This window comes from Artibeus jamaicensis, unplaced genomic scaffold (genome assembly GCF_021234435.1).
Source record: "Artibeus jamaicensis isolate MK-2021 breed Jamaican fruit bat unplaced genomic scaffold, CSHL_Jam_final scaffold_614, whole genome shotgun sequence".
NCBI classification, from domain to species: domain Eukaryota; kingdom Metazoa; phylum Chordata; class Mammalia; order Chiroptera; family Phyllostomidae; genus Artibeus; species Artibeus jamaicensis.
Genome location: NW_026522050.1, coordinates 795,232 through 817,697, shown reverse-complemented (window position 1 = coordinate 817,697; position 22,466 = coordinate 795,232). Strand labels below are relative to the sequence as shown.

Here is a 22,466-nt window from a genome sequence, read left to right as displayed (position 1 = left end):
TTGCTTAGAGCATCATCCTGATACACCAACGTTGCAGGTTTGATTTCCGGATGGGGCACATACAAGAATCAATGAACAAAGGCATCAACAACACACAGATGTTTTTCTCTCTCTCAAGAAAGATTAAAAATTTTTGCATTAAAAAATAAAGAGGTGGCCCTGGCTGGTGTAGCTCAGTGGATTGAGCGCGGGCCTGTGAACCAACCAACCACGGTTCGATTCCCAGTCGGGGCATATGCCTGGGTTGCAGGCCAGTTCCCAGCAGGGGACACATGAGAGGCAACCATACTTTGGTATTTCTCCCTCTCTCTCCTTCTCTTCCCCTCTAAAGATAAATAAAATCTTTAAAAATAAATAAAATAAAAAATGAAATAAAAGTAAGCAAAGAGGTGGAGTAGAGACAGGGATGCAGCCTCAAGTGTACGGCCGGTGATGGGGGAGGTGGGTGGGAACTGGCCTTGGGGGGCATTTGCAGGCCACACCACGCGCCCCTGGCAGGCCGCACTGTGCTGCCAACATCCTGCCCCAAACCCACTCTTCCTGAACTCTCCTCCAAGAAAGTCACTGGAGCGTGCCAGTCTTTCTAAAATGTTTGTCCCTGCTCAAGGCCCTTCAGTGACCCTGCACCTTCCAGAAACTGCCCCAGACACGAAGCACAAATTCCTTCATGCATTTTAGGCCTTTTATAATCTGGCCACTGCCGCCCGAGTGCACCGACTGAACTTCTGGTTCCTTGAGCATATACCAGGCTTTCAGACATGCAAAGACTTTAGCCGCTAATCCTACTCAACCACCAAGATCCAAATCAGATACCATCTCCTCTATGAGGCCTTCTCTGGTCTGCTCCCCTGAACATCAGGGTTTGCCCTGGACTGGTTATCAAGTGATGCTGGATAGATGAGCAGCAGCGCCCCGCCCCACAGCTACTCCTCAGCAAGTTCCCGCCTTCCTGATTCAGAAGCCAGGAGGCCCTGAAGCTGTCAAGACATGCTGAGTTACGCGAGACTCACAGGCAGCCAAGCTTTGAGGTGGTCCTCCAGCAAACCTCAGGCTAGAGGGCACTGGGACTGGGTCAACCAAGGAGGGAAGGTAGATTGGGGGAGAGGGGGCAGCGACCCTGCTGGCCCCAGATCTGTTACACTGGGGCTGCAACCCCTGGCCGACTACGAAAATGCCAGCAAGGCTTTGGGCAAGGCCTGCACCAGGAACTAGGAGGTGCGGATTGTCAGAGCCACCAGCGACTGCACTGCCAGTGCTCTGAACGCTTCTCAGGCTAGCAGGGCAAGCCCTGCAGCCTCGGAGTCCCTGCCACTGGGCTGCCTATCCAGCCAGGGTTCCCATTCCTCCCCCTCCGCTCTCTAGAACCCGTGGACTTCAAGTCCTGCTGAGCCTCCCCTTTCCGCAAGAATCCCATCAGGAGAGTGCGAACTCACACGTGTCAAGATGAGCCATCCAGTCTCAGTGACCCCTCTTGCTACCTCCCCTCCTCCCACCTGCCCAAGTTCTTTCCAAGTACCTGAGGGGGCTGCTGGTTAGAGGGGCAGGCAGCTGTGAGCAGTCCAAGATGCAGCTCAGGACCAGACTTCCTGGGCCAGTCCCCTGCCCTCAACAGCAGTTAAGCCCCCAATAAATGGCAGCCGTACTGCCGAGGACAGGGATGAGAGGAGGGTGGGGACAGTCAACTGAGGTACAGGAAGAGCGACACGCCATTCTCAGGGAGGGAGCATGGTAGCACAAGCAGGGGACACCCAAGACCTTTCTCCTCTTCAGTCTAACACCTTGCTTCTCCAGAACACCCTTTTAGCCCTCAAGAGCAGGCAGGCTGCTTTGGGACATTCCATGACATCTCCCAGGCCCCACCCCAGCAAGATGACTTTCCCCATCTACAGCAGCCACCAGTGCTCCCTGGGCATCTCAGGGCAAATCCGAGCTCCGCCCCGCCCCACGGCCCTGCAAGAGCACAGGGGAGCACCAGCACTGCACTCAGTCCCAAGTAGAGCCCCAAACCGTGAAGGCCCTAACCTTCCCCCACGGAGGGCCGAAGAACAGCCTTCACCCATCTTCTGCCCCCAAGTTCAGTTGTCCCCAGCCTGTCTACCCACAAAGGGCCTGGTTTTGTCCTCACTCCCCAGTTCAGGGCCTACCAGGCACACACTCTCCCGGGGTACTGTAGAGACCAGATCCTGGGGGAACAAGCTGAGTCCCACAGCATCCTCACCCATTACCCAGCAGAGTACCACCTGACTCCCCATGGCAGTGTTTCGAGACCCAGTACTTTGGAACCCAGGAATAACCTTCAAGACAGGGACCACCTAAGACCAATCGCAAATCCTCTATACCCATTTCCTAAACAGTAAAACAGGGACCCCTTCCTGCCTGCCAGAGATATTCACAGGCTCCAAGAAAACTTAAGCCACCAGCTCCAACCTGAGCTCTTTTACTTCAGTTGACTGGGATTGAGGATGAGGGTGAGATTTCTGGGATACCTTACCCTGCTGGACAGGTTGAAGTCTGAAGTACAGGCTGGAGACAGCCCACTGCAATGCCAGGAAAGAACTCAAGGCTCTAGCCAACACCTCCTTAGTTAAACAGAAGGTGGAAGCCAGGACACCTGAGTATGAAGTCCTGGGCTCCACCTAGCTAGCCCCACCCTAACTCCAGTCACATCTGCAGCAGGCCAAAGGCACAACTTGGCTTCTGACTCACAGCAACCACTAGACCCAGCCCTCATAAATGAGTCAGCCACTCAGGGAAGAAAGTGAAGACCAAAAAAGAACCTTAAAGGTAGAGAAAGTCACTCAAAAGAGGTAATCTGTAACTTGTAACCTCACATCCCTCATCTGGGAGAAACTAGTCAGAGAATCAGACAGAGGGCCTCACTGCCCCGTTGCCCACCAGGGTCCAGGCTACAGAAGAAAGCAGTTCAGGCACAAACCCCATTCTGATGGAGCAACCCCTGCAGATGTGCCCTGACTACCTCCTAAATAGCCAGACAACTGGCAACTGTCAGGAGGAAGACCTGGCTCATCACTAGGACCAGAAAGGGTATAGGGGCTCATTGGAGATAGCACGTAGAAAAGATGCTCTCCTCATTCTCCTAGCCTAACACCCCACAAGGTCCCCTGGGCCCCAATCCTGAAACAAACATCGTCTTAAGTGAGACTTTTTATTATTATTTTTTTTAATTGAAGGTCCCTTACTGGTCCTGCTTCCATGAGTGGCCACGACCAGGTGGAAAAGGGGAGGAGAACCAGGTGGCATGGGGAGGGGTCATCTCCACAACATTCCATTTATACACAGAACTAAACAGACAAGCACAGAGTCACTATTGCGGTTAGAAGTTGGCAGCATGGGAAAAGGAAGGAACAGGTGGGGAGTTGGGGCGTCGTTAAAAAAAATACAGGCTGCTCCAAAAGTGGGGTGCCTGGGGGCAGGGGGGAACTTGGTCTGCTTCAACCCAAGAGGAATCAGAAGATCAAAAGCAGTTTGGGAAGGCCAGAACCGTCAGGGGTGAAGGGAGGAGGAAGGTCCAGGGGGTAGGGGGGCTGTTTGGCAACTGGGTGAAGGGACTGCCCTCCCCCTGCTGGGATCCCCCCAGCCCCTCTGGTCTGGCAGGAAGGGGGCAGCCGGCAACCCCCGCAGGCAGGTCTTGGGCTGCCAGATGCTCCAGGCAGGGGGCTGGAGGGGGCTCACAAAGGCTTGCCCTCCAGGGAGATGACAGCACTGCCCCCCAGCTTCTCTGCCAGAGTGCAGCGGTCCTTGACCTCCTCGTAGCAGTTTGCTTGTAATTCATGCTTGATCCCTGTGGGGAAGAAGGGGGAGTGTCTGTGAACAGGAAGCACTGGGGTGGTGGTTGGGGACGCGGGTTTATGGCTGGGAAGAAGCCAATCAGAACAGATGGAAGGGACAAAGTTACCTTCGAAACAGACAGGGAAGGGGAGGGAAAGGAACCTCCTCTGCCACGCCAGTCACCCCAGCCTGTGGCCAAGGCCTGGGCAGAAGCACATGTGGTACCACAGTTACTGGTTCTTACCTGTCAGCTTCTTCTTGATGGCATCCTTGGAGCTGGCATAGATCATTTTGCTCTTAAGGGGTGCGGACTCAGGGGCCCTGGAGGGAAACAAAAAACTTACAGCAAAGTCCCCTCCAAATCTAGTCCCCACCTACAGATGACTTGGAGAAGCATTTGAGCTGGCCCCTAGCATTTGGGCTTTTATCAAGCCCCCCCCCCCCAACACACACCTGGTTTAAACAGGAGCCACAGAGTTCCCATCCTGAGAAAGGGGAGCGGGACAGAGCTAGGACAGGTGACTGCATAAGGAGCTCACCAGAAAATAAACACCAGGTCCTCCTTCTTGCTCTCCTTGGTCTCGTAGGTTGCATCATAGAGGGCATAGCGGCAATCTTTGTCCGGCAGCATCTTGACAAAGGTGGCGTAGGGGTCATCTACAGTCTGGCCCACGTCACCTACCAGGATCTCCTTGCCCTCCTCCAGGATGATGTTCTTCTTGTCTTCACTCAGGCAGAAAAGGACCGCCTTCTTGCGCTTCTTCACCTCCTCTGGTGTCGAGGACTTACGCACCTTCATGTCATTGAACACCTTGATGACTCCATCCGAGACAGCCACGCCAGAGGCCTGGGGGGTGAGCCACACAGATGTCATAAGAAAAAGGTTTCTGGGCTCCACCTGCAGCCCCTCCTTTGCTTTCTTAGAAGACCCGTCTGGATGCCGGAACAGTACAGACCTCAGCCCCCAGAGGTCACTCATCTTCCCAAAATGGGTGACCCATTTTCCCCACCCACGCCACTGTTAAAGACCTCTGATCACCTGATTCAACATTATCCCTCCTCACCCTGACACTGTACAGGCTAAAATTTAAAGACCTGTGAGGAGCAGAGTTTTGGCTGTGATGTGGGCATGTACGGGGTACTGACTTGTTTCTATACGCACAGTACTCAATCTCAGCTTTTGGATAAAAGTGCTAAGAACTTCTGATAGGTGAAGAGGACACAGACACCCACATCAGTCACCTCTCCTAGAAATGATCAAGACCCCGCACAATGCTAAATGAAATACCAAAGGTGCTTAACAATTCTAGCAGGTTCATCAAAACTGCTCAATGCAGTTAGTACACAAATTATCCTCTTCCCTGCTTGAATCTTCCTCAACCAAGACAAAAATTACAACCTCTAATTATGACGCTACACAACTCCCTGTCGTCTGGAATAAATATAGGCCTCAAAAGCCGCTAATAGAAGTAAACAGACCGAAGCCAACTGCCCACGGTCCGGGAGCACCTTTTAAATTTCTATTATGGGTCTAGTTGAGGGACACCCGGAAATGCAGCTACTGTCCACAGTGAAATCTGCCGCACCCCCCCTCCCGGAACTGCAGGGGAAGCCGGACACGTGACTCAGCCGCTTCCGGAGTAGGCGGAGAAAGGACATCAGCTAGGTTCGGCCTCCCTTCCTAGAGAATCCCCTACCCAGAGGCACCTCCAAGGACTCTACCCCAAGGAGTGCCCTTTAACAGGTGCCCTATCAGCCCCCTAGGCTGCGGGCCGGAGCCTGGGCAAATTACACGACCTTCGGTACTCGCAGCCTTCGGGCCGCACACCGGGGGCGGGGTGGTTTCCGGGCGGTGGCCGCCTGGGTCACTTCCCTAAACGCGGCTCCACCCTCAGGCCCCATCCGGGAAAAAACGAAGGCCCCTGCTCATGTAGGGTTTTGAGCCGAGTGGCCAGCCCTGAATGTGTGCGCACGCGCCAACCCACAGCGCCATTCCAGCCTTTGCCGAATGTACAAGGCGGAGAACCCAGCTCGCTTTATGGGCTCACTCCAGAGCAAGGCCGTGGCCTCTGTGGTGTCCACGCCATATCGCCCCATGTAAGCCCCTAATCCCAGGCTCCCGCGCACGAACCCTGCCGCCTCCCCATCCCTCTAGCTGCGCCGCCTCCGCTCCTCCTGGGCGCAGGCATCCCTACCACCTGCTCTCGAGGCAGACCCGCCTGCCGAGGGAGGATGGCGCGGAGACAGGAACAGCCCTTGGGTGGGGCGCGTGTGCCAAGACCGCTCGCGCGCTTTTCCTTCGCCGCCCCCGGGCCGAGTTAGGGTACCGCCAGCTCCTGTCGACTGCGCGTTCCCGCGAAACAACTCACTTCATTCTCACTGTGGCGCGCGACATCGGTTACTCTGCGAGAGGCGGGCGCGTGCACCCGGACCCCTCCCCCACGGCCGGTGTCCGCGCGGGCGCACCAGCGGGGTGGGGGAGGGGAGGAAAACACAGGGGCCGCGCGAGCTACGTTCACACCAGCCCCCACCCAGGCGCCCGCGGGCGCGCACGCGCGTTCCAGTGCCGACCGCCCCTCAGCACGAGACCCTCATCTCGCTCCAGGCGCTGGGGGAGGGGGTGCCCACGTCGCTCCCGCTTTCCCTCCCGCGAGCGCAGGCGACCGACTCCCAGCGGCTTCCCCTCGGGCATAGTGGCCTGGCGCTCACCATGTTTCCGGAAGCGAAAAGGAGATAATGAGAAAAGCCTAAGGAGATGAGAGCCGCTGCAGCTGCTGCCGGGATCCGACTGAACGCGGCCTCTCCCGGCCCCTTCCGTTTAGTATAATCCGCACAATGAGGGGCGGGGCGAGCTTCCGGCGCCCCTCCTGCGGGCCGACGGGTAATGAAGTCTGAGGGTACTGCACCGCCCTCTAGCTCTCTCTTTTTTCGTCAACTGGCCACATTGCACACTGGGAAATGTAGTTTGGGATAGGCGGGCTATGGCACGGAGCACGAGCCCATTGGTCGAGTTTCCCAGGAAACGCTTTCAGCTCGGAAAGGCCCGGGTCCCTGGCTCTTGGTAATAAGAGTCGAAAATGAGCCCAGACTTGCGGCTCTTCAACTCGTTGCGAAATGATTTTTTTCTAAGATCCATCTGGAGACTTCTAGGTCCCTTGGTGTGAAAATTTAAAGTAAATCAGTATTTTCTTTTCTGAATTGAAGCAACTATTCATTGGCCTAGAATCCAGTCCTCGAGTAAGGAGAATCACAAATGTAAGGCGCCTTTCATCTAATAAACATTCTTTGAGCACCCTCCATATGCAGAGCCATGCTTGTCTCCTAAGAGGCCATGTGCAACTAAAGAATAAAAGAATGGATCCAAGTAATCTTTGAAAATAGAGCTTTGACCTTGTTTTAAATGTTTGGCAAGTTCAGAGGCAATAAAGAGAAGGGCAGGGGTTTGTGCAGAGATTGTGTGCCTTTTACTAGACAGCGAAAAGAGGAAATACACATTAAATCAAACTCGAATCTCGTTCTCGAGTTGATAACCAGGAACATGGTTAGTGTAACACCCACAAAAATGAGACAAGCTCCGTGGGAACATAAGCTGTACAAAAAGAAACTGGGCTGAGGGACCCCGGAAGATTTTGTTGGCCTGGAACAATGACATTTCCTCACCAGATAGAGGACACAGGGTCGCAAACGAGGGAATTAGGGCCATTGATCCTATAAGTAGAATAAAGGGTATAAACGAAGAGCTGGAAGCCTGGTTTTCATGATATGGGGAACTGCCGGGAGTGGGGTACCTCGCAGAGCATGTCGGGGGTTGTAGTCGGAGAGATTACGCCGCACCGCCCAGCAAACGAGCTGCGGGGAGCTTTAGGTAAAGGTGACATCTCGACCCCCAGCATCCAGCTAGCGATCCGGCCAAAAGAGGCTGGCTCCACCTTTTTTGGAGCTTTAGAATTTCCAAAAGCAACGAGTAGCGGATGGGGGAATATCGCAGTTACCCTGGAGACGCGCTCCCGCCCGCTCCTAGCCGCGGGATGCCCTAGATGCCCTTATTAGGACAAGAGACTAGAGTGGGCGGGACCAAACCTAACGCTTGCTGGAGGCTCCTTATAAGGCAGCAAAGGGAGGGAGGCGGGAATTTTGCGTAGGCGGGGGAGTGGGCGGAGTCTGAAGGAGCGGCAGATCCCGACTAGCACCTCGCGACTTCCGTTTTAACTGGGGGAGGGGGGGGTTCCAATTCCCTGGCCGAGACCCAACTCTTCAATACATGTCCCTTAGCCTGGGATCTCTTTGCATGGATTTCATCTTTAAGTCTCCCTGAGAGTCCCTCTCTTCAAATGAGTCAGTAGAACATCGAAGTGTTGTCCGGGCTTCTAACCCCCAGCCTACTACTTCTCCAAATCTAACCACCTGCCGCTCTCAGTTTCCTCCCCCACACCTGCCAGGATACCCAGCACCTGCTACTTTTCCCTCTTCCAACTGTCCTGTCACCCTCCCCCTGTCCTTTGGCCTTTCCTGCACGTCCCCGACTTTGCACCCCTCCCCAACTGCCCTGTTTCGTTTCCTCCACCCTCACTCAACTCGGGAACATCTCTTCTTCCGTGAGACCTTCAGCTCCTTCTGCGTTACGTTCGTGTCCTTATCTACTGCACACCTTCCTAGATATCTCTCCTGCAAATACGTCTGTCTGCACCTGTTTGTGCTCCCCACCACCTCTCCGGCTCTCCAGGAGCCCAATCTCTCTCCAGCCTCCTGTGCTAGGGTGAGGCTGAAACTGACAGCCTCAGTTACTTGCTTGAGCACCACCCCAGCCAGCCCTCCCAGCCGCAGGGGACGCTGTCCTCTTTTCTCTCTCGCTTGCGCAAAGAAGACCGCTCTAGAACTTGTCCTGGGAGGAAGGGGCGGGTCAAGTCTCCAGGGGGCCTGGGTGGGGCACGTCCAAAAGGCTGAAAGGGAGGGGCGGGCGGGGGTGGTGTGGGGAGGGGAGAAAGATGGCAGAGGCAGTACTCTCTTTAGAATAGAGCAGGGACGGAGAGGGCAGCCTGAGGCTTTCCGCTATTTAGTGCCCCTTATTGGACCACGTGATTGGAGAGCTCCCGCTCTCAGCCCTCTGAGCTAAGGGTTCGAATCCTTTGTCCAAAACTGGCGGTATCCCAGTCCCACCGGTGTGAGGCGCCAAAGGACCAGTCCTGGGGCTCATGGCGGCGCCGGTCCGCCTGGGCCGAAAACGCCCGCTGCCGATTTGCCCCAACCCGCTCTTTGTACGTTGGCTGACCGAGTGGCGGGACGAGGCAGCCAGCAGGGGGCGCCGCACACAATTTGTATTTCAAAAGGTGGGTTGAGTTCCGTCGGGGCTTGATGGGGGGGCTGGTGCTGGCAAAGCCAGAGGACCAGGCCCGCCTTGACCTGGTACCGCACCCTCTACTCGCGCCAGGCTCTGCGCTCACTCCGGCGTTACCCACTGCCCCTGCGCAGTGGCAAAGAAGCTAAGATCCTGAGGCATTTCGGCGACGGGCTCTGCCGGATGCTGGACCAGCGGTTGCAGCAGTACCGATCATCCGGCGGTGAGCGCTAGGGGAGGGGGTTACCTTGAGCCTCCCTCAAGAGCAGCCTCCGTGACCATCTGGGATACCTTAATGCCCCACTCCTGTCCAAGTTGCTCTTTGAGCTTGGGTTAGTGTCTGGCTCTCGCAGAGCCTCGTCTCCCTCAGCTACACACGGGCTGGCAGCACCCCAGCCTCTCGCCTGCTGGATTCTGTGAGGTCCTGAGTTGACTCTCTTCTGCTCCCGCAGATGCTAATGCCCCGGGTTCACCTGGAGCAAACAGTCGAGCCCTGGAAGGGCCATCTGCTGAAGTCCAGGACTCTTCCATGCCAGTGAAGGGGAAAGGAGAAGTAGGAGCACCAGAAGTAAGATTTTCTGGCCTGGGGGATTTAGCAGGCTTGGGCCCAGATGGCTCCACCACTGATGTCTGGTTTTGGGCAAATGAGTTATTTTCCCTGATACTTATTTTTCACACCTGTAGATGGGTATGTTGATTGACAATAGAGTCATTTGGAATCACTCCATGATCGAGCTGTTTAGGGGGCCAAGCCTAGTAAACTGTGAGAGTTGCTGTTACTGAGTTTTCTTGTCTTGCCACCCTTGGTCTGCAGCAGATGGTAGAACTGAGTCTGGGCCAAGCCAGTTATGCCACCTCACCACAGCTCTCCACCGACTCATGCTAGCTTTGCAGATCATCCCATCATCTGGCCTGTTTTACGGACATGGAAACTGAGAGGCAGCTGAGTGACTTACTGGGGGGCCATGTAGTCGGCTGAGATAGTGCCTGAACCTCAGCCCTGTCAGGGGTTCAGTCTTCAATGCACAGCTCTCTGGCTTTTATGTTTAAAGTCCTTCTGTACCTTGCAGGTTCCAGCCCAGCCCAAAGTGGGAGGTTCTTGCAGCTACTGGCCAGCTCGACACTCGGGCGCACGAGCTGTACTGCTGCTGCTCTACAAGGAACACCTGGTGAGTAGTGGCTACACCTGGAGTCAGGGGAACTGAGACAGTGGGGCATGAGGCTCCCGGAGCAAACTGGCCCAGGCACTCACTAGAACCTGCCTTGGTTACAGAATCCTAGTGGCCACAGCTTCCTAACCAAGGAGGAGCTGCTGCAGAGGTGTGCGCAGGAGGCTCCTGGGGTGAGCACTGAGGTGGGGAAGGATGGGGCCACGTGGCTCTGGATCTGACTCTGAGCCTACCAGGGGCTGCCCTTCTTGGGAGCAAGTGGTGGTGTGGGGCACAGGGAGTTAGTTGCATACACTAAGGGTCTCCTCCCTGTGCACAGGTTGCCCCTGGGAGTGGTCGACCCTGGCCAGCCCTCCGCTCTCTCCTCCACAGGAACCTGGTCCTCAGGACACACCAGCCAGCCAGGTGGGGCCAACTACAGAGGATGCAAGAGGCAGGGAGGGGGACCATGCCCAGTGTTCTGAGTGGGGCCTGTTGTCGCACAGCAGTTCGCAGGCTTCATAATGTTGAAGTTGGGAAAGAGGTCTTACCCGCAGGAGCCCACACTTGGGAGTACCAGGAGGGTCTGAGAGACCAAGCAGGGAGGGGGAAGAGCGGGGTGCCATAGATTATTGGAGGAGCAGAAGGGCTTTGCGAAGGACACGGCATTTGATGTTTCTTAGAATTCAGAGGGTAGAGATGCAGGAAAGATATTCCAGAGCAAAAGGAACAGTATGAGTAAAATTGGGAGGGAGGGAAGTTTGTCTGAGACGTATTTACTGCACACTTGAGAAATGGCCCTGGGCAAGTCCAGAGAAAGCTGATCCAAGGGGCAAGAACACAGCCCAGGGCATTGGGTATGGAAGCCACTGGACTTATTTGTGCAGGGTAACCAAGGGGGTGGTGAAGCCAGCCTAGCTTGAGGCAGGCAGGAGAGCCTGCCAGATGTGAATGAAAAGGAGTGATCTGTGTTCTGTGTTCATCTTCTCCACCTACCAGGTACTCACTGACTCCGGAGGGCCTGGAGCTGGCTCAGAAGTTGGCCGAGTCAGAGGGCCTGAACTCACTGAACATGGGCATCGAGCCAGAGCCAGAGGAGCCCCCAGGGGAGGAGCCAGAAGTGCTAGGATCAACCTCAACTGAGCTGTGAGCAAAGGGGGAGTTCCAGAAATGAGGCCCACACCCCACCCGTCTCCATCTCCTACAGCTGAGCTGCAGCTGCCCCCCTTCCACTGGGTTTGGAGGGAAACTGCCCTGGGACTGAGGTTCTATCCTCACACACTAACACTCCCTTCCTAGTGGTGCCAGCGAAGTCAGTGTCCAGCAGCCACCACTGGAGCTAAGGCCTGGAGAGTACAGGGTGCTGTTGTGTGTGGACGTTGGTGAGGCCAAGGGGTGAGTGAGGTGGAGGGGAGTGAAGGAGAGGATGCTGGGGTAGGAGGGAGGTGGGGATGGGGGGAGCGTCACTGGCCTGCCCTGACCCAAGCTTGTAATTGCAGGGCAGGGCACAGGACAGAGCTGCTCCGTCAGCTGCAGAGGCTGCACGTGACCCACACCGTTCGCAAATTGCACATTGGGGACTTTGTGTGGGTGGCACAGGAGACCAGGCCCAGAGACCCAGGTAAGGGGTGTGGACAGTAAGGTGGGTGTCAGAGGCAGTGCCTGGGGGGTGGGGGAACATGAGCCAACAGGAACCTTGGCCTCTTGGCAGCAAGACCTGGGGAACTAGTCCTGGACCACATCGTGGAGCGTAAGCGGCTGGATGACCTGTGTAGCAGCATCATTGATGGCCGATTCCGGGAGCAGAAGGTGTCTTTACCTGTCTCACCGAATCCCCTATTTCCTGCCTGCTCTGAAGCCTCCTTGTCAGCGGGAGGGCCACTTCGGGGTAGCCTCAAGGCAGAGCTCCTGGAACTCCAGCCATACCCATTGAGCTGCTCCAGGGCAGCCCCGAGATCAGACTACCCTCGGGCCCCTCCAGGGACACAGCAGGTGCACAGGGTGTCTGTCTGGATTGAGAAGTGTGTGAAAGACCCCTGGAGTGTCCAGCCCTTGCAGTCCAGCACCATCAAGGCCCAAGGGTTCAGCAATGGAATGGCTCTTTCTCAGTACTGGCTCCTCGGCTGATGCCATAGTTCGACCACGTACAGGCTGGTGGAGGCTTGAAGAATGGGCATCATTAAAGATGGTGGGTGGGCTTTCCATGCAAGAGTGACAGCATGAACAAAGGTGTGGAGGCCACTCTGAGACAGGCAGAGAGACTAGGGAGGATGGGAGGATGAGAGGTGAATAGGTGGGACCAGGGTCCCTCAAAGGTATTGAGTGTGACTTGATAGACAGCCCTGACCCCGCCCCCTGCTTCCCCAGTTCCGACTAAAGCGCTGTGGCCTGGGGCGCCTAGTGTACCTGGTGGAGGAGCATGGCTCAGCACACAACCTCAGCCTTCCCGAGAGCACGCTGCTGCAGGCTATCACCAACACTCAGGTGAGCTGGGAGGGCAGGGCCAGGCTGGCAGGGGCCCTGTAGCCTGTGGCTGGGCCTAGAGCCACCTCCCTCTGGTGGGTCCTCTTGCGCAGGTCATTGATGGGTTCTTTGTGAAGCGCACAGCAGACATTAAGGAGTCAGCTGCCTACCTGGCCCTTCTAACACGGGGCCTGGAGAGACTCTACCAGGTGAGCAGACACACGTGTGTGGCACTGGGCCCTGGGCTCCCTCAAGGCAGGCGAGGTGAGTGAGATCCCCATTTCTCACGTTGGCCCACTGGGGCCTAGGATTTGACAGGGACTGGCTGGGGGGGGTGTTTCCCTAGAGCTCTGGCCTGGCCTCAATCCCCTTTCCCCTCAGGGCCACACCCTACGCAGTCGCCCCTGGGGAACCCCAACGCAGCCCGAATCAGGGGCTGGGCCCTCCCCAAATCCTCTCTGCTCACTCCTCATCTTCAGTGACTTCAACACGGGAGCCATGAAGAACAAGGTACTGCCTCTGCCCAGGTCCTCCTTGATGTTGCCCAGCCCCAGCCCTCCCCTAACCTGGTCTGCCCCTGACCCCAGGCCCAGTCCGTGAGGGAGGTGTTCGCCCGCCAGCTGATGCAGGTGCGGGGAGTGAGTGGGGAGAAGGCAGCAGCCGTGGTGGATCGGTACAGCACCCCCGCCAGGTAGGCTCCCGCCAGGTAGGCTCCCGCCAGAACCCTCCCTACATGGAATTCAGCTCAGCCAGTGTGGAGTGTCTGGTCCTGTGAGGGCTGGGCAGACTCAGAAGTGGACAGACTTAGCTGAGCCTGGGGAAGTCCCTGCAGGTCGGTGGGGAGGAAGACAGTGCCAGCCAGAACCAGACAGTATCTCAGGTGTTGGGGGACCCCCCGGGAGGGAAGCATTTTGCCTGGTGCAGCAGAGAAGGCATTCTTGAGGAAGGGATTGGGCCATGAAGACTGGGCCAAGAACTTGAAGGACAGTTGCAAGAGCAGGAAGGGAGGGCAAGTGGGATGGATCAGGGCGTTGAATGCTGGGCTCCGGAAGTACGACAGTGGTTCTGACTTCTTTAACCAGTGCTGACCCCTTCCTGCCTATCTCCCATGACTTTGTTGGCCCAGGCTGCTCAGGTGGGCCAGCAGCCAGCCATTGGCAAGGCTGAGAAACTCAAATGCCCCACCCCCTCCCCAGCCTACTGGCCGCCTATGATGCCTGTGCCACTCCCAAGGAACAGGAGATGCTGCTGAGCACCATCAAGTGTGGGAGACTGCAGAGGTGAGGCAAGGGAGAGACCCTGGAGGGAATGGCTGGGGCCGAAGTTGCCGTGGTGCAGGACCTGACCCTCGTTAGCCTCTCTTCATGCAGGAATCTGGGACCTGCTCTGAGCAGGACCTTGTCCCAGCTCTACTGCAGCTACAGCCCCCTGACCTGAGTGAGCTGTACCACGAGCCGGACCGCAGCCCCCATCTTCCCAGGCTAGCCAGCCTTTTAATCAGAAGCTTTTTTGGGGCTACAATAAAAATCTAAGTTTTTGCAGCTTGATGTGTTATGGAGGAGATGCCAGGCCCCTGGCCTTAGAAAATATCCAGGCGGATTTTAAACTGAGCCACTCAGGACACCGGGGTTTCCTGGTGGAGCAATGAGACTGGCAGGGAGGTGGAGTCGGGGAGGCGTTGCAACTTTGAATGTGCTTTATGTCATCAGAGGGTCCCTGGTCCAATAACATTTCCTTTGATAAAAGGTTCTGTAGCTTGCAGGGGGGCAGGGGGGAGCTTAAAAAGCACTAAAGGTCCAACGGCCTCATTTTTTGGATTGGAAAACTGAGGCCCAGGGGGAGCTACTAAGATTTGTCCAAATTGATAGTTTGAGGCCAAGTAGGATTGGAACCCAGGGCCTCCCAGCCCTGCCTAGAGCAGGGTTCCCAGCCCAGCCCAGCCCAGATTTCTGCTGGGGCCTGAAGTCTGCAGCCTCCTTACCTCCTCCCTTCCCAGTGTGGTTCTGCTGCCCATGGTAAACCAATCCCAGCCTTGGGAACAGCTCCCAATTTCTGTCCCTTCAGTCTGAGCTGACCCCTGCTTTAGGCAGACTTGAGCCGCCTCCCACAAGCCTGGCCCCTCCCCCAGTCTGGGGTTCACTGCAGTGCCGCCCACCCACCTCAGCCACCAGGACTCCTTCGTTCTCCCTTTATTGCCTTTCTCTCTCTATCCTTCACAATAGCATCCTCCCTTTTAGCAGAACGCCATCATCCCTGAACCCCAGGCTCCTTGGCTACAGGGACCTCCCCCTCCCTGAGAGCTCTCCCCACTTGTCAGAAGGTGTAGGCCCCCACGAAGACGGTGAGTCTCAGTACCGAGCTGGCCCGGTAGCTCATGAGGGAGTTCATGGTTACCATCTCGAGGTCCAGCACATACTCCCGGGGGCCTGTCACGGGCCGGGCGAGGACCAGCATGGCGCTGACATTGTTGATTTGCTGCGGAGCACAGTGGGTGGGGGGACACAGATGGCATCAACTTGCATGCCAGGATGCTCCACCAGCAACACCTCCCCACCCGTGTTGTGCTCACAACCAGTTGGCTGCGAAGTAGAGCCCTGGCCAGGCTGACCCCGGGCTGTCGTCTGGCTCTGTGACACCCTTGGTATCCCCTGCACCCAGGCTCCGCCCTCAGGGTCTCCCACGGGGGCTCTTCCCACGCTTTCCAGCTAGGTCTTTTGTCTAACTAGGGCCACCTGATGATTGAGGGCCAGGTGTGAGACTCTGGGGAGTGGTGGGGCCTTTGGTGACCTGGAGCAGGCAGACTCCCCTTCAGGGCTTTCAATTTCAGGAAGAGAAAACAGGCTCTTGACACCAGACAAACTCTGGCACCCCTGTCACTGACTCGCACCTGGAGCCCTCCCTCCTAACAGTTCCACCAGCAGAGCTGAGTCCGGCCCCAGACGCCTGCGCCAATGCTGCCCCTTTCTCTCCCCTTGCTTGCCCTTGCCTGTAACCTTGGAAGCCCCCTCCGCCAGTCACTTGTTCTAAGGGTGAAGGAACTGGGGCCAGACACAGAAACCAGCAAGGGGACTCAACCCCGGGTGCCTGAGTGCCTCGCTAGAATTACATTTAACAACCTTCAGTTTGCACCAAGGGAAGTGAGAGCACCCCTACCTTTCTACAGAAATCCCACCTCGGGGTGGGGCTTTGAGAAGAGGCGGGGCATGGTGGCATAACCGAGTCTCCCACTTAAGGTTTCCTGGAATTCAGTTTTCAATTACGTGTGTCATCTGAGGGGTAGGGAAAGCCTCACCCTAATGTAGAAGTCCCCCTGCGAGTTGCCGGCACGGATCTGAAAGGCATTGTAGGCGCCGGGGTAGACGGAGGTGGCTTGGATCTGGAACACGTCGGCAGGCACGCTCCGCTCCGAGGTGATGCTCATGTAGCGGTGCACGATGGACGAGGGCTGCTCCCGGCACAGGGGGTTGGAGGCTGGGCAGAGACAGCGACTAGGGGTCCCAAGAAGGGGACATGAGTGAGGTCTTAGCCCGTTCCCCAAATTTGGCCCACCCTCAAACTTAGGGTGCATCTCAAAACGATCTTCCCACTCCTGTAACAGTAGGCATGGTTGTCATGAAGGACTGCAACTCCCATCAGCCCTTGGGGCACTTGCCAGGCTGAACAAACACCAGCCACCTAGGAGCCCAAGGGCGTGACAGGTTAACTCACTTGTCCGACACCTGGACATAGGGCTCCACACAGCGGTTGGTGTCCACACAGCGGTAGCCCCCATAGAAGTTGACACAGGTTTGGGCCTCAGAGCACTGGTGTGTGCCAGATTCACACTCATCGATATCTGTGCCAGGGAAGAGGGGCTGGGACCTGGACATCAGGGCACCGACCCCTGACCCCTCCCTGCCCACTCCACCTGGACAAGCTGTACCTTGGCAGAGGCGGGAGGCCAGCAGCTGGTAGCCCTGTGGGCAGTGGCAGGAGAAGCGGCCTGGCTCGTTGACACAGCGGTACTGACAGAGGTAACTGGAGTAGCTGCACTCGTCAATATCTGGGGGAGAGTAGGGATGAAGACTCTGGGTCAAGGGCAGTCCTCTTAGTTCAGTCCCACAGATGTTCACAGACAGAGCCAAGCTTCCTGTTAGGCTCAGTGTGGAAAGAGAGCCGGATGAGACAGCCGTGCGAGGCCCAGTAGGGGCACAGAGAATGCAAAGGTCTGCCAGACCCCTGGCTTACGGGGCTTACGGCCCCAGGACTGAAAGATGGAGAGCCACATGGAGGCACCAGAGGCTTGGTTTTAAGTCCTGCTGTCTGAGCTTTGGAAACCTCAGTTTTCCTGTCAATAAAATGAGTAGGTTAGACCAGGGGTCCCCAACCTCCCATCCCAAAACTACCAACCCCCTCCTGCCAAGGTCCCTGGAAAAAAATTGTCTTCCGTGAAACGAGCCCCTGGTGCCAAAAAAGTTGGGGGGGGGGGTCACTGGTTAGACTCTCTGAGCCCTTAGGGTGCAGGCTGTTCTGGCTTCCAGTAACTCACCCCATCACTGCAGCCCACGGTCAGCCCAAGCACGCAGTCACCTCCTGTGAACTGGGAGCTGCATGGGCAGGAGCCCGGTTTTCTACCCTGGTCTTCCCAGGCTGCCCAGCCTGAGCCAGGCACCAGCGGGGCCTCACTCGGCAGCAAAGCATAGCATGAACAGGGTGCATGGCCAGGCGACGGGATGAGAAGTTGGGATGGGGCCCTGGACCCATCTTGCCCTGGTGATGTGCCCTTGGGCAAATCGCTTCACCTCTCTTTGTTGGAGAACTTTATACTTACTAATTGCTTGTAAGCTTCCCAACAAACCTTGAAGGAGAGATCAATGTCCTCATTTTGCAGAGAATTGGAAAAAATCATACTTACCTCATAGGATCGTTGGCAAGATTAAATACAGCCAAGTATGTTAGGGAAGTGCCCTGCACAAGGAAGGTTCTGGATAAATGGTATTCACCTTTTAAAGTGTTGCTGCTTCGGACTTGACAAAGCCTGTCATTATTTTCCCACTTAATTCTCAAAACAACCCATTTTACAGATGAATAAATAGGTTTAGAGAGAAGAGTGACTTGTCACCATTTGTCACAATCCAGGATTTGAATGCAAGCTGGCCTAACTCCCAGGGAGGGGGCCGCCCACATCCTAGCTCAGTCTCCCCACTGAGTGACACTGGGGACCTAACTGCTGTCCTCTGTGCCGTTCCTACTGGGATGGGAGTTATGGTGGGCAGGCCTGCGGGTGCCCTGCAACCAGCTGGGGGGGGTGCAGTATGTAGGACGGACGTGGGTGCAGAATGAATGGGACCCGGAGGCATCACAAAGAGGACCGTGTGGCAGGAGGCACAGCATGACGCAGGGGGACCAATGGAGGAACACTTGGCAGGGGTGGAGCCCTCACCACTACAGGAGAAGCCGTCCCGGTGCAGCTCGTAGCCCTGATGGCAGCGACACAGAAAGGTCCCGTAGGAGTTGAAGCAGCGCTGCTCACACGGAGCTCCCATGTCACATTCATTCACATCTGGAGGTGCCAGGAAGAATGAGAGGAGTGAGAGCCCAGGAGCAGCCCAGGGTCCCCATTTCACCTGTTTACCTGGGCTGCTCAGGAAGGGAGCTCCCCACCCCACACCACCCTGCCCAGGACCCAGGAGCCTGGCGCAGCCCAGCCTCACCCACACAGGAGCGGTTGTTGGGCCCCAGCTGGAAGCCTGGCTCGCACTGGCAGCGGAAGGAGCCGGGCAAGTTTACACAGCGGTGCTGGCAGTAGCGGTAGCGGCACTCATCTATATCTGGGATGGAAGCAGGGGAAGGAGGGCTGAGGTCAGAGGTCAGGTGGGCCCAAGCCAGCTGCATCCCAAGGCCTCGCCACCCACAGCCTTGTCTGTGTGTGGGGGCTGGGCTGGGCCAGGTCAGCCGGGACTCACACATATACCCGTGCAGTGCTATGTCTGCAGGGGCCTGGGGGTGGGTTGAAATGGGGATCAGTGCTAGCGTGACAGCCAGGCCAGGGGCACAGAGCAGAAACTAGCGAGGCAGCTCCTGGACTCACCCACACACTCGGGCCCAATCTTGCGGTAGCCGTCGGGGCAGGTGCACTGGTAGGAACCCGGCAGGTTGTGGCACTGCTGGCTGGGGCGGCAGTCGTGCAGGGCCTCGGCACACTCATCCACATCTGCAGGCGACACCACTCAGCCCCTGCCTGGGAGCCCACGCACCGCCCCACCTGACAGACACCTCGATGTCGGCGGACCCAGGTCAGGAACTGCGCATGTGGGCGTGTGGGTGACGCACCCCAGAACAGGAACACGTGGACTAGACCCTCCCAACGGCACAAATAACAGTCCACCAGCCTGGAAGCCAACAGGAAAGGCACCCCCGACCGTGAGAGCCCAAGCCAGGGAAGTACAGGAAACGAGGCCCTACCCACACTCCCAGGAGCACTAATTCCGGGGCCTTCCTCAGAGGTCCCCGCTGCCCAGGGATGGGGCCAGATCAGGATCGGAGCAAGGGGCAGCGGCTAAGAGGCAGAGCTCTTGCAGTGTCTGCAGCAATGGAGGGGAGGGTCCCAGAAGCTGGCTGGCTAGGACAGTGGGACAGGAGCTGGGACCATCTGTGGCAGGCCCCACACAAAGTGAGGATCTGGCTGAGGGACCAAATGGTATCCCGTGGCCCTGAGGGGGCTTCTGAGCAAAGGAAGAACATGAGGTCTGAGTCTTTAAAGTGCAGTGGGAGACACGTGGTAGGAGCACGGCGAGCCTCTGCACCAGGGCGACCCTTACCCACACAGCTCTCTTGCTCATCAGGCTCATAGCCCAGTGGGCAGGGGTTGGGGTGTTGAGCGGGGGGCACTGGTGGTGGCGGTCCCTCGCCGTGCAGGTCATTGATGACGGCAGCCGAGCGGGGCAGGCATAAGTAGCCCCCATAGTGGTTGATGCATTTCATTTCCCCCTTGCAGGCCTCAGGGATGGTCAGGCACTCGTTGACATCTGCAGAGAGGGGCCTGCTGGGCACAGCCAGTCTCCCAGGGGGGGCTGTGAAGGGGGTGGGAGGTGGGAGCCCAGCTTCGCCTTCCCTAAGCTATGCGACCCAGGCAGGGCCTTCTCTCTACTGAACAAGCTAAGGCCGCCTGCCCAGGACCCCTCCCAGGAGTCTGCCAGGGCTGATGGTGGGGTGACTGTTCCCACAGGCACCCCCATTCTCTTGCCCCTAAGAGAATCTCTCCCTCCCTGAGATCTGACCTTGGCTCAGCCCAAGAGTGATGTGCAGGCCTCCTTATACATCCCCAGAGACACTGCCCTCCTGGGGTATGACTGGACACAGCTGGGTAGGAAGGTGGTTGAAGACAGTGGTGTCCCTGGGGCAGTGCCGCGTAGCTCTCCTGCCTACTCAGAGGTGGGGGCGGGGTGTCCTGGGCTTCTCTGAGAGGGAGGGACCTGGATGGCTTCTCTACCCCTGGCTGAGCTGGCCCCCAGAGAGCCAGAGCTGGCTTTGGCAAAATAGAGCTGGGCAGCAGACAGGCCATTGGCCTCCTGCAGCAGCTCTTGCAGCAGCTGGGGTTGCAGTCCCTATCCCGGTTCCTGGGGGGTGGGTCAGTCCCCCAGGCACACTCACCCCGGCAGTGCTGGCTGTCAGGGTCCCACTCATAGCCATCTGTGCATTCCTACAAGGGGACCAGCAGTGGCCAGTGTTCACCCCCTGTCCCCTCCAACTGACCAGGCCAAGACCAGGGCCCTGAGCCTAGCCACCCTCCCGGGACTGCTCCAAACAATGGCCCCAGCTGCTCCACCAACCAGGGGGCACCCCAGCAGGCACCCCAGGATCTTGGTCTCTGTGTCCAGCCCAGCCCAGCCCAGGCCAGTGGGCCCATGGTCCCCACCGTGTAGCTGTCAGGCTCCTCCGAATCCTGGGGAGACGCTGCCCCCAAGAGCAACAGCAGCAGCGCCCAGAGCAGTAGAGACCCGGGGAGGCAGGAGGCGAAGGGGAGCATCCTGGGACTGGGAGGTGGTGGGCAGGGGTCAGGGCGCCCCTGCCACGGCACCCCCATTCCCTGTACCAGGACTCAGAGCCCTGGCCCCAGCCGCCTCCCGCTCGGTACCGCACTTAGGACCCCGGAGTCTCCCAGGGCCGAGGGCTGACTCTTCACGCAGGCCGACTCCTCAAGCAGGCCGGGGTTCGGGGCCCACTAGCCCAGGGCCGCCCCGCCCCCGCCCGGTCCCACAGTGGCGCGGGCAGAGGAGCGCAGGCCTATCTGCTCCTCGCTGACGCCGACTGGGCCGAGGCTCTGGCTCGCTGTTTTCCCCCACGGACAGCCACTCACTTGGGCCCGCGACGCCCCCGCGGCCCGCGGCTCCGGCGGCTCGGCTGGCTCCGGCAGTGCCTGCGGGCAGACGGACGGGCAGACGGCGCAGCTCCCTGGACGCGCAGCCCCAGGAAGCGCCCCCCGCCCGCCCGCCTGCAGCGGCGCGGCCCACCCCGGCGCCTCCGCCCGCCCCTCGGTGGATTCCTGAGCCCGCGCCAGGGGGAGGGACCCCGACCCCCCGCTTCTCCGCCCCTGCCCGGCCGCAGGCCCCCACCCGGTCCCCCGCGGCGCCGCCCGGAGCCGCCTCTCGGCTCTGAGCCACGGTCCCTTAGCGCTAGATCCTGGTAGCACTGGCAGTGGTACCAGGCCCCCAGACTCACCCGGGAGCCCCCAGGCCCTCACTTTGTGCACCCCAGAATGTCACATTGCGCACCCAGACCCCTACCGAACCTGCGCCCCTAGAATTCCATCCTGTGCGCCCACATCTTAACGTGGAGGCCCTCAAACTCTTGCTGAGCCTCCCAGGATGTCGTCCTGGGCTCCTGGAACTAACCTAATACTGGTGCTACCAGGTCCTCCGTTTAGACTCTACAAAATGTTCTTCCGTGCACCTGGAAAGTCACTCTGGAAATACTACAGCTTCCTTCAGGGTCCCCAGACCCTCGCCCGAGGACGGGACGCTCCCAGGCCCAGAACTGTTCATCTCTGTTCCCTCTCCCCTCCATCCCCAGGGCTGTCTTCAGCTTGGTGGTCCCTTCATTTCAGGACAGCCTCCGCGAGCCCTCGGTCCTGGAGGCTACAACAGTTTGGGGGCGGGGGCTGCACTTCCCTTTTGGCCCAGAATGAATGGAAGCCCCTGAAAAGGCGGACAGGGCCAAACTCGAGCGTGCAGATCCCCAGGATATTGTGCCAGAGCCTTCCCAGCCCTCCTCCCACCCTTGTTCCCTAAACCCCCGGGTCTCCGCCTCCTCCCCCAAGTGTAGGGTGCGCCTTTCGGGGAGGAGCTTGGGCGGAGCTGGCTCCCAGGAAGGGGCGGAGCCTCTCCCTGTGCACGTCTCTGGGCGGAGCCGGACGGGAAACGGCCGCGTGTCCAGGGATCCCCCGCCTGGGGGCAGGCGGCAGTTCACCGTGCCCTCCCTTGCCTTTCTTACCTGTTTATCCTCACTATAGCCCCGAACGCAGCCCTGCCGGGAAGGGGGCGTGCCTAGGAGGGGACGTGCCTAGCAAGGGACATTTCGGTGGGTCCCAAGGTGAGCTCTAGGTTCAGAGTGAACTGAAGAGCGTCTCCCCCATCCCCAAATCCTTCCCAGCTGCTTGTGTGAAGAGGCTAAAAATAATAGCTATTTAAACCCAAAAGGATAGACATCAACAAGTGCTAGCAGGCACATGGAAGAAATGGAACCTTCACACA

General features: G+C 57.9%; 3 protein-coding genes across 5 annotated transcripts; 1 reads left to right on the top strand and 2 right to left on the bottom strand.

Annotated features, from left to right (window-relative positions):
- Nucleotides 1-3,157: 3,157 nt before the first annotated feature.
- Nucleotides 3,158-6,610, bottom strand: CFL1 (cofilin 1). The gene is made up of 4 exons (XM_037135309.2): nt 6,499-6,610; nt 4,329-4,636; nt 4,034-4,110; nt 3,158-3,802 (listed from the first exon to the last, which is right to left on the bottom strand). The coding sequence occupies exons 1-4, from the start codon at nt 6,499-6,501 to the stop codon at nt 3,690-3,692; spliced, it is 501 nt and encodes a 166-aa protein (XP_036991204.1). The 5' UTR covers nt 6,502-6,610; the 3' UTR covers nt 3,158-3,689.
- A 2,153-nt stretch (nt 6,611-8,763) lies between these two features.
- On the top strand, nt 8,764-14,276 carry MUS81 (MUS81 structure-specific endonuclease subunit). Its single transcript, XM_037135324.2, has 16 exons — nt 8,764-9,116; nt 9,218-9,347; nt 9,577-9,692; nt 10,195-10,293; nt 10,398-10,466; nt 10,613-10,698; nt 11,272-11,418; nt 11,572-11,667; nt 11,772-11,893; nt 11,984-12,081; nt 12,640-12,756; nt 12,849-12,944; nt 13,117-13,245; nt 13,323-13,426; nt 13,932-14,015; nt 14,106-14,276. Exons 1-16 carry the CDS (start codon nt 8,982-8,984, stop codon nt 14,170-14,172), a joined length of 1,695 nt encoding a protein of 564 aa, XP_036991219.2. The 5' UTR covers nt 8,764-8,981; the 3' UTR covers nt 14,173-14,276.
- A 133-nt stretch (nt 14,277-14,409) lies between these two features.
- On the bottom strand, nt 14,410-21,962 carry EFEMP2 (EGF containing fibulin extracellular matrix protein 2). 3 transcript variants are annotated; one of them, XM_037135325.2, is made up of 12 exons: nt 21,609-21,962; nt 21,074-21,133; nt 20,633-20,750; nt 20,368-20,416; nt 19,536-19,742; nt 18,806-18,928; nt 18,429-18,545; nt 18,158-18,277; nt 16,658-16,777; nt 16,444-16,570; nt 16,028-16,223; nt 14,410-15,210 (listed from the first exon to the last, which is right to left on the bottom strand). In XM_037135325.2, the coding sequence occupies exons 3-12, from the start codon at nt 20,741-20,743 to the stop codon at nt 15,049-15,051; spliced, it is 1,332 nt and encodes a 443-aa protein (XP_036991220.1). In that variant the 5' UTR covers nt 20,744-20,750; nt 21,074-21,133; nt 21,609-21,962; the 3' UTR covers nt 14,410-15,048. The 3 variants fall into 3 exon arrangements, with proteins under 3 accessions (XP_036991220.1, XP_036991222.1, XP_036991221.1); XM_037135327.2 differs by lacking the exon at nt 21,609-21,962 and having other exon boundaries at nt 21,074-21,229; XM_037135326.2 differs by lacking the exons at nt 21,074-21,133; nt 21,609-21,962 and adding an exon at nt 20,857-21,049.
- Nucleotides 21,963-22,466: the final 504 nt, after the last annotated feature.

Coding starts and splice junctions, on each gene's coding strand:
- EFEMP2 (XM_037135325.2), bottom strand. CDS start 20,743: ATGCTCCCCTTCGCCTCCTGCCTCCCCGGGTCTCTACTGCTCTGGGCG. Junction 18,929..19,535: donor TGAGCAAGAGAGCTGTGTGG/GTAAGGGTCGCC, acceptor TGTCGCCTGCAG/ATGTGGATGAGTGTGCCGAG. Junction 16,571..16,657: donor GGCCTCCCGCCTCTGCCAAG/GTACAGCTTGTC, acceptor TCCCTGGCACAG/ATATCGATGAGTGTGAATCT.
- CFL1 (XM_037135309.2), bottom strand. Junction 4,111..4,328: donor GACCTGGTGTTTATTTTCTG/GTGAGCTCCTTA, acceptor GTTTCCCTCCAG/GGCCCCTGAGTCCGCACCCC. Junction 3,803..4,033: donor CATCAAGAAGAAGCTGACAG/GTAAGAACCAGT, acceptor TCTTCCCCACAG/GGATCAAGCATGAATTACAA.
- MUS81 (XM_037135324.2), top strand. CDS start 8,982: ATGGCGGCGCCGGTCCGCCTGGGCCGAAAACGCCCGCTGCCGATTTGC. Junction 12,757..12,848: donor AGGCTATCACCAACACTCAG/GTGAGCTGGGAG, acceptor CCTCTTGCGCAG/GTCATTGATGGGTTCTTTGT. Junction 13,427..13,931: donor CGGTACAGCACCCCCGCCAG/GTAGGCTCCCGC, acceptor CCCCCTCCCCAG/CCTACTGGCCGCCTATGATG.